Source organism: Juglans microcarpa x Juglans regia, chromosome 2S, assembly GCF_004785595.1.
Source record: "Juglans microcarpa x Juglans regia isolate MS1-56 chromosome 2S, Jm3101_v1.0, whole genome shotgun sequence".
In the NCBI taxonomy this organism is placed as follows: domain Eukaryota; kingdom Viridiplantae; phylum Streptophyta; class Magnoliopsida; order Fagales; family Juglandaceae; genus Juglans; species Juglans microcarpa x Juglans regia.
In genome coordinates, this window is record NC_054597.1 from 34,267,901 (window position 1) to 34,278,572 (window position 10,672).

The window sequence follows — 10,672 nt, forward strand, 5'->3', positions numbered from 1 at the left end:
TATGTGTATATATAAGTTGCTGATCTTCCTCTCGTTGCAGCTAATGTTTATTCAGTTTTGTACTGAAAAATTGTTAAAAATGGTATATAATGTCCTGAGTGTGAACCATTAATGAAAGTTCAGGTCCCCGATGATCACATGTAAAAAAATATAAAACATATACAAAATTATGATAGGGGAATTGAAACTAATTATTATACGATAGCCAGAATACATATAGCAAACCTTAGCAGCACGACAAAAGATTGGCCAGGCTTGTTGCTGGAGTAAATTGGGCCCTCAACGTGGACGTGAGCCTACAACATTCTTTTTTTTTTTTCATTCTTTTTTCTTTATAAAAATAATATATATATATACATATTACTTACTCTTTTTTTTTCTTTTTTTTTTTTAGAAAGAGGACGGTACCTCAATTTTATTGATAGCCGTTACTTATGATGGAAGAAAACCGTGGTTACAACCAGAATCCTGAATGTTACAAATTTTCAAAAAATGCCAAAACTTAGGCCTCAAAAAATCCTAGACACCAAACCAAAATTACAAGATAGCATACCCAACATAAAGACAAGGAAAATAAACCTAAACAACAACATGCAGAAAAAAAAACATCACAAGCATATAATAAGATAATAAAGAAAACAACTGCAAACAAAAGTACCTCACGAAGATATTCGCAAATAAGAAGATCAATTCTATCCATCCGAAGAAGACCTCTTAACTTGCTAGGCAAATGAACTCTATCTTCAATCCGTTCCATACTAAGACTCCCAGCTTCCTGTTTTGCAAGAAAATTAGTCACAACATTACCTTCACGAAAGACATGACTCACTCTATATTCTAAGCAGTCAAGGCAAACTTGAAGTTTATCCCAATAATCTTCAAGATATCAGGTATTACACTCACCCTTATTGATCCAATTAACAAGAATTTGAGAATCTATCTCAATTAGAACCCCAAAAAAAACTCAACTGACAGCACCTCCTGATACCTTTCAGTAAGCTTTTCAAATCAACAAAATTATTAGAACCTTGGCCTAAGGAAACTGAATAGAGCCGCACACATCTTACCACCGACATCACAAATGACACCCCTAGCCGAACTAGGATTTCTCAAGTTGCTCCCATCAGTATTAAGTTTAACCCAGTTCTGCAAGGGCAGAATCCATTTCACCATAGAAACCTTTTTCGCTTTAGGAATTGAAATCAAAATATCCAACCTCTTAAGAACGGCAACATCCTGGCCAGGAAATCTCAAAGTATTCATATTCAATTGCATAATTCTGCGTATCCAAAACTTAATAACATTCCAAACAGACTCAACCGTATCACCCTTACCTTTATATTTGGTTTTGCAACACCTATCCCACAACCTCCAAGAGACAATAGAAGGTAGGAGACCAAAAATAGTCTGAACCTAATATGACTTACCCGCATGAAGAAACCTGAAATTTATTTGCTTATTCCAAGTATGAAATTCACCTATATACAAACCAAGCTTAACATAAGCCATATGCCAAATTTGTGTAGTAAAATCACCTGTACAAAGGACATGGTTAAGGTCTTCAATCTGGCCCAGAGAATAACAATTACATTTAGACACCATAGAGATCTCAACCATTCTGATCTTTTCATCCACACTCAAGCAATTATTAGAGTCCTTCGACATCGTAATAGAGATTTTCTTAAGAAGGTTATTGTGTCAAACCCAATGGGCCCAAGATAAAGGGGCACCCGAACCCCGATACAATCCCAAACACTTTTAGTACTAAAAGTTCCATCATTCTCCTTCATCCAAACTAAAACATCATGCCCTTCTTTCCGCTTAGCCAAGAACTGATATAATTCAGTTGTTTTTTGTTGATTCACAAGTCTTTCCAAAAGCGAAACATCCCAATCATTATCAATGCGACACTATTTAATCTTAATCAAAGGATGCTCAATCGCCGAAAATTGGATATTAAGAGGACCACCCTTTTCCCAATTATCACACCAAAAGGAGAGATTACCCTATCTTACAATCCACTTTAAGTTATTAAGAACATCGGGTATACTATTAACTATAGATCTCCAAAAACGAGTACCCTTATTTTGCGCTAGAAGAGATAAATGATTGCTCCTAACATACTTGCCCCTAAAAAAATACCCAAAAAGAATGATCCAAAATCAAACGCCAAGCTAGTTTCATATATAAAGCCCTCTGAATATCTCCAAAGTCCCTAATACTCAACCCACATTCTTCAATAGGACGACAAATCTTATTCTAAGCCACCCATTTTCGTTTTCATTTCCCTTCTGATTCACCCCAAAAGAAAGAACTAAGAAGCCGATTCAACTTCATGATCAGAACCTTTGGGACATGTAGACCAACAAGAAGGTGAGCGACCATACTCGATAGAACATGACATAGAAGAATATTTCTCTCACATGCATAAAGTAATTTCATTTTCCAACTTACAATTTTATTTTTAACTTTTCCTAATAAATCACTAAAATCAGAAACCTTTAATCTACTAACTACAATAGGCACACCTAAATACTTGAAAGGAAATTACTCAAATGAGCCCTAAAAAAAAACCAGTAATACTAAGAATAACCCTCTTTTTAGGAATAGAAATGTGTTGAGAGAAAAAATAGCACTTTTCTCTTTGCTAAGGACTTGACCCGACCAATCTTTATTAGAATTCAACACCTGGATCAATCCTTTCATCGACCTCTTCCCACCATTTGTAAAAATAATAATATCATCAATATACATAAGATGAGAAACAAACAGAGTACCTCTAGCCTGTTTGAACTAGCCAATATTACCATTATCAAAAGAATGCTTAAGAAGACGAGAGAGAACTTTTTGTATAACAATAAACAAATAAGATGATAAATTATCCCCTTGCCTTAGACCACATTCACCTTTAAAAAACTCCAAAGGATTACCATTCATCAAAATAGAAAACCAAGACGTAGAAATACTCGAGTTAATTAAAGCACAGACTTGATCAGAAAAACCAAAGGCAACCAAAACATGTAACAAGAACCTCCAATCATTTATATCGTAAGGTTTAGACATATCAAGTTTAATCAACATGTTACCCCCAATAGATTTTTTATTAATAGAATGTACCATTTTTTGAGTTAAACTACTATTTTAAAAAATGCTACAGCCAGAAATATACATATTAATAATTAATTATATGATCTATACATGATCTTCGATCAAGTATGGACACCCCAACCACTTTCTCTACATGAATCAAGCATTCATTCCCTCGTATGTCTATATATATATATATATATATATATATATATATACTAGCAGTGAATTTACGTGCGATGCACGTTTGCCCTGTATTAAATTATTCTAAAATATAAACATCTAGTGTAGAAGAAAAGAGTCTAAAACGACTAAATATTACATAATTGTTTTTTCGTTACTGAAAGTAAAGTCTGAAACTGCTAAATATTACATAATTGTTTCTTTCGTTACTGAAAGTAGAGTCTAAAACGACTAAATATTACATAATTGTTTCTTTCGTTACTGAAAGTAAAGTCTGAAACTGCTAAATATTACATAATTGTTTCTTTCGTTACTGAAAGTAAAGTTTGCTGGTTATGGATTCAAAGTGGTGTGTTCTCGTCATTTACAGCATTTATGGAGAGAACATTGAAGTTTTTGTGACGTTGTTTTTGGAGTTGATCTAAATCTGCACCCAATTGTATGATCCATTTTTTGGTTGAACATAATTTTGCAATATTTTGGATATACGGTAAATGTTCCTGTATGGTGAATAAATATAATGTAAAAGATATTTTTGATAACTTTCTATTGGAATATCTAAGATTAAATGTTTTTAAAATACAAATTGGAATATGAATAAGTTGGTTACCTTTCCTGTATGTTCCATTAGTTCAATTGCTGTGCAACCCAGAGCTTCTTCTGCAATTTGACCGAACATGACAGCCCCAAGTCGTCCATTACCATCGTCAACTTCGATGTAAGCTCGACAGCTATATAAACAAACTATATTTTTTAGTCTGAATGATTAAGTAATAATTTAAATATAACATAAAATTGATTAAAGAAACATTTACGACGTAAAATATGAATATAACATATATACCGTGGTTGTGCATTGCTCATGTATTTGCAATGATAACATTGAAATTTTTCATTTTGCTCATATCCAGTCCCCTTCTTACACCCAATGCAGGACATGTAGAAGAATATTTGATGGAGATCAACCACACAAATAGTTGCTTTAATCCAAAATTTTGCTTTCTGCATTAATTTTGGAACAGATATATGTTTTTAATGGTTGTAAATAGTATGTAGCCTTAAGATAAGGTTATATTTATTTTGAAAAGGCATGTGTAAAATTTTTAGAAGGCAATATATATAAAGAAAAAAAAGTTTAAGAAGACCGTAGAAATGTACCGTCATTGGTTGTAGTGATTTAAGAAAACCAGCAAGATCATCAAGCTTAATTATGTCTTTCATGTCAACATTTGATGTCGATGCTGATGCTGATGCCGTTGTATGATGTAGATTTTTTTCGACGATTTCTTCAAGCAGTGCATGATTAAGCATCGTCCTAAATATTTTTAGAATAATTTAAAATGAATGAGAGAAATCATGGAGGAAAAGATATAAAAGAAAAAACAATTTTAGAGCTAGTTGATGAATATATATTTTGTGTATATATTTTAGAAATTTGTAGTATAATATAAAATGTTTAAGTTTTTATTGTAGGTACAGATTATTTATATATATAATAAAGTAAGAAAGAATTACCATTGACATAATGGAGTTGCAGCAGGGATGACAGGATTTAAGGTAAATACACTTGTCGGTTGAGATGAAAGAGAAAGACCTATATTATAAAGAAAAAAATTTGTTAGTAGATAATAACATTCTATTTTTAATAAATGTTGATATTATAAGTTGTGTAATATACCATTGTATGAACCGACTTTTAAACGTGTTGCGAGTAGAGTTGGCTTAGCTTCAATAATATCAGAGATTGCTCGGCATTCACCATCCACAAATCGACTCCACATAGTTAACCATATGGGCATCAGGCTGTAAAATTTAGGATAAAGTATTTAAAAGTGTAGTATGATGAAATAATATTGAAAACAAGGTAGTTAAAGAATTTATTAATATCACATATATAGTTGAGAAATCTTCTTTACCTCTGGTCGATAACATATATTTCTTGAATTTTTGTTGGCCCATGTATTGAGGTAATTTCTCTGGGAGGTTTCATGTATATTGCGATCGCCAGAATAGTTGTTCAATTATGTTGAATTTTTTTTTTGTGAAAACTGAATAAGAGTATCAAGAAGTACGTTAAATATATTGATGTGATATTTACCTATTTCAGTTCCAGTGTTTTTGTAGTCATGCAGATTGGTGAATGGGATAATATCATATTCTGGTGGTTGTAATTCCACTTCGTCATCTGGAATGTTTTCGATGATTGTTCTTGAATTTAAGATCCACTGGTATTCATGTGCTTCAATTCTATGCTTGGGATCTAAAGGCTTAACATAAGCATTACTGATGTAGTAAGACCGGAATATGTGTAACATGTCATTACGTAGGTCTATATCTTTGCCGAAAATTGTTGCTTGTAGTCGGTTGCCCTGCATAATATTGTATAAATAAATAGTTATTTGCATTCAATTGATTAGAAAATAGTACTTATTAAATATATATATAAGATTTAATTTCAGAATATAGTTAGAATGAATCTATGTTGTAAGGGGAAAACATATATATTTTGAATATATCATGTGAAAGAATACAATGTAAATATTAAGTATGTTCTTGCAAGTATGATATTGATGTCAATGTGTTACCTCAGGGTCTATCAATGTCAGATTTTGATATTTTGTTGGTGAATGTTGTGCAGTACGTTTGGGTGATTTGTCTGACACAATCATCTTGATGCTCCAATTTTTTGTACTTGGAGTAATGTTTTTGATTGATGTATAGACAGTCCGCATGTTGAAGCCTACTTATGAATTAAGAGAAAGAAATATTAATCCAAACAATTGAATTTAAATAAAACAATTTTAATAAAAGAATAATAAGAAGTTGTGAAAATTACATAGTGGAAAAACAAATTGTATTTAATTGAGAGGTATATATTGAAATTCGATTACTCACAGAAGTTTATGATGGATATGCTAGTGTTAGTAATTCTCTATAAACAATATTATTTGTTTCAGCTTCTTCACAATCATGAGTTGATACTGGTCTTATAAGAACTTTTACTGAAGCAGAAGTTTTGGCTCTTGACAATGCTACATATAGTTGGCCATGACAACATACAGGTTGAGGCAAGTATACACCAACAAAATCTAATGTCTGCCCTTGTGCTTTATTTATTGTCATCGCAAAACTTAATCTGATAGGAAATTGTGTTCTTTTGAATGGAAAACCACTATTATCGTCTACATTTGGCAAGAAAGGAATCCTTGGTATGAAAACTCTTTTTCCGGTGTGGTGACCAACTGCAATTTCAGCATCAATAATATTTCGTTCAAAGTTGCGACAAATAAGACGTGTTCCATTGCATAAACCTTCTGAAGGATTGACATTTCTGAGTAACATGATAGGACAATTTTTTTTGAGTAACAATTCATGGGGTGGAAGTCCATTTGGTATTAATGTGTTTAAGAAATCCTCCATGATGCCTTGTTCTGATGTATCAATCGTTTCATCGAAGCTATAGTATTGTGTAACTGTACCAGGAAATCTTTGAATAAGTATTGTATTTATCTCATCGACGGAGTTGTTCTTTGGTGTCAATATAGCTCGATTTGTCATTTCGGATAAATTTTCTGAATAACTGCCAATATCCTGGAAGACCGCATCAATCAGATCATCTAAAGACTCCACATCATTTTTGTAAGGAATGAGCATTTCACTGGAAATTTTGATCTTATTCTCAATTGTGATTGGTGTTGTTCCATTTCCGACCTAAAGTAAATAATTTGAGAAGTTTGGATCGAATCTTGCTCGCATATTTTCACTCAACCTAATCTTAGTTAAAGTGGACCACAAATATGACGATGCTAAACTGGCATTAACTTCTTCTTGTCTTGTGCCTTTACGAATTACAGGTAAGACTTGACGAAAATCTCCACCGAATACGATAATTTTTCCACCAAATGGTAATCTTGAATCAGTTATGTCTCGTAACATTTTATCCAATGATTGCATACATTCTTTTCTAGACATAGGTGCTTCATCCCATATGATTAACTTTGCAAGACGTAACAATTTGGCAAGAGCACCTTGTTTGCTTACACAACAAGTACTATTTTTGTCAAGATCTAATGGAATTTTGAAGCGTGAAGGTGATGTTCGACCCCCAGGTAAAATAGATGCAGCAACACCAGACGATGCAGTTGCAAGAGCAATTAAGTTTCTTGATCTCACTGTAACGAGAAGTGCTTTATATAAGAATGTTTTCCCTGTTCCACCAGGACCATCAATGAAGAATGCAGCAGATTCATTTAGAAGGACTTTCTGTAAAATTGATTCATATGCATGTTGTTGTTCAGGATTAAGACTCATCGAAGCCATAAGATCTTCTTCTGGTATCAAAACTGCAAATTCATCATTTATTTCCCTAGATTCAGTTTCATTCTGATCAAAAGAAACATCATGTTCTATTAAATGGAACATGTTTATGTCTTTTCCCACGATTCAAGTGTAGAAGAGATGCTTCGTAAGACTTTTGTCCTAATATCTGCTGATGTTGCAACACTTGTTTGGAAATCGCTTGACATATCTTGTTCAAAGTATTCTCAAAGTTCTCTAGGATTTGTTGGGTTACAATATACTAAAATTGTTGCAAATAACCGTCTTAAACTGTGTGGTATTTGGTATAAGGAAGCCTCTTGCATACAATCTTGCAAACTGGTATCTCTTTGTAACAAACCATGTAATGTAGCTGCTTCACGAAAGGTTGGTGCAGTGACATTGCCAACTGTTTTGATGTGGTCAAATGATAAATGGCCTCTTATATGATTTAACAATATCCGTAAGTAATACCTTTCACCTTCGAATGGACTTGCTGTAACAATGCGGCCTATAACAGTTTTCTTCTTTCTTGGAGTCCATATTTTGTGTTGTTGGTTCCAAACAAAAGCTTCAGGAAATTCTTTGTACAGTAGTCTTCGTGCATTTTCATTAGCTTGATTTGTTGAAAAAAATTCAGTCAACATTGATTTTGCCGTAAAATCAGATCTCAGAACATTGTTAAGGTCGTTATGTGCATGAAAAGCTACCAGATGTTGATCTTCAAGATGTAGATGTAAACTGTAAACTGATGGATACATTTCATTAAGAATAAAGCCATATATTCTCCACATAGCTTCTGGTGGAGCAATCCATCTAGCTGATTGAAATTGTTGGATTTCATCTATATCTTGGATGTTTTGTCCAGGAATTAAGTTGAAAGCAACACGATCATGACTTTTATAAATGTACTTATAAAGGTATTTGACTGCTTTGATTGTTGAGCGAATTTCTACATTCAAGTGACAATCAAATTTTGCGAGGAGATATGGATTATGTGGAACAACCCAACGGTTATCCAAATTTTTACCTCTGACTTTGACAGTTATTCCATTATCACAACGTCTGTACTGTGGAAAACAATCGATTCCAACAGTTGTGTTAGATGCAAAGCCTTTTGGAAAGTGGTTTTTACAACAGCCATTTGTTTTCATACACACATTGCTCGGATTTAGTACTCCACAGGGACCATGCATCATATGTCTTATTACTGCCTTGTGCAAATGTAAATTTCTCTCTTTGTCAGGTATTTCTGCTGATACAATTTCATCAAAAGATTCTGGAGCATAGATTTTCCAATCTCTTTGTAGTATGATCAAGAAATGTGCATGTGGTAGTCCTCTTTTCTGATGTTCAATGACATATACATATGCTGAAACTTTCCCAAATATCTTCCGTTTGAATAATTCATCCTTCAGTTCTTCTAATTTTGCTCTAAAGATACGTGCAATCAAATCAGGACGATTTTGTGCTTCTTCTTGTGGACCCAACTCATCTAAGATTTCTTTCCAACTTGGGTTACATGTCATGGTTAAAAAGATGTCCGGTTTTCCAAAGCGTTGGACTAAAGTCATTGCTTCCATATATCTTTTGCGCATATCTCTTGGACCTCCAATAAAAGAAGAAGGCAGAATGATGCGTTTACCAACTTTAGAAGCATTGCTTTCTCCAATTGATATACTGTCAACTATTCCTTGATACACTTCAGATCGAATCTCTTGTTGCTTATTACGAAAATAATCCAATCTTGATGTCTCAATTTTTACGTACATATCAACAACAAACTGCTGCAGTAAACGTCCCGAGAGCAACAAAATAGATTTTATATTTTTCCTAATTTGAAGTTTGTAGCAATAGTACTCGCGGCATGAAACGACCTGTTGTTTTCTATTCTTTTTCAGCACTGTAAGATGATAAATTTAACAAATTAGAAATATAATATTATTATATTAGAATAATTAAAAGTTAAAAGAAGATTAATTATTTTAACATTCTTGTTCCTTTATAAGCAGTTGTTCCGCTGATACTGATTGTTGAGGGTCAATTGTTGCTCTTGTTACTCGTTGTGGTAGTCTTTCCCCTTTCTTTACTCTTAATATTCCTTGGTGCCAACCAGTATCACCAAAAGGAAATAACAATGGATATTGCAGTGGATCATAACAGCCAAAATAGTATTGGACTATATGACTTCCACCTGCATGATTGAATACCACAATATTTCGTCCTTTTAAATGTTCTGAATCATCATCTTCAATCCAAATGACTGCTACTTGAGAAGCTGACGGTGTGTTAAAAACATGCTGATCCAAACCCGCATCTGATCGAATATGGATTTTGTGATTTTCTAAATTGGGCAAATCCCCAAGAGTTCGACAGAATGTTGAGTATGGATTAACATGAAGAATATCCATTAGTTGAGCAACAGTTGATGAATCCAATCTTTCGATGTCATAAACACGATTGTCCAATTCATGTTCGGTATCATAAAAATATAGTTGTAGATATGAAGGATGTCCATCCAAAGGAACCAAGTCATTAATATAATGATAAATTTGACCTTGAGCTCGAAATGTATAAATACCTCTGTTTCTTCTACACAAATCTTTATCAAATTTAACTCCAAATGATGTAAAAGCAAACTTGTTGTTGTATGTGCGAACATATGTAAGAAAGTTGACAGATTCAACTGTATTAGAAGTAAACAAATGGTAAAGTTGGTCTGGAACATCATTTGTAGTTAAAGAGATTGTTCCATCGGCACAACAAAAACCCTTCATTTCATGTTGAAATCTCTTTGCTTCACAAAATCTATAGAATGGAACTGATGGTAAGAAAGTTGCCTCAAATGGCACTGTTTGTAATATTTTCCTATGACCAGCTGATTGTTGATGCTGATTTCCTATGGAGGAAAAATGAACCATAGAATTGAGGTAAATTCTTAAAGTTGCTATAATTTCCAATAAAGGTATCGTTGAATGAAGCTGTATATAAGGGAGGAAAAAAAGGAGAAGAAGTACGACTTAATTTTATACATCTTTCTTACCCCGAGAATTTGTTAACAACCTTGTGTCAAAGTTGGGTTGGC

The 10,672-nt window shown here is 33.2% G+C and overlaps 1 protein-coding gene across 1 annotated transcript; it reads right to left on the minus strand.

Moving 5' to 3' along the window:
• Positions 1-5,068: 5,068 nt before the first annotated feature.
• LOC121253602 (ATP-dependent DNA helicase pif1-like) lies at positions 5,069-9,116 on the minus strand. The gene is made up of 5 exons (XM_041153589.1): positions 8,799-9,116; positions 7,123-7,653; positions 6,457-6,981; positions 5,369-5,639; positions 5,069-5,073 (listed from the first exon to the last, which is right to left on the minus strand). The coding sequence occupies exons 1-5, from the start codon at positions 9,114-9,116 to the stop codon at positions 5,069-5,071; spliced, it is 1,650 nt and encodes a 549-aa protein (XP_041009523.1).
• Positions 9,117-10,672: the final 1,556 nt, after the last annotated feature.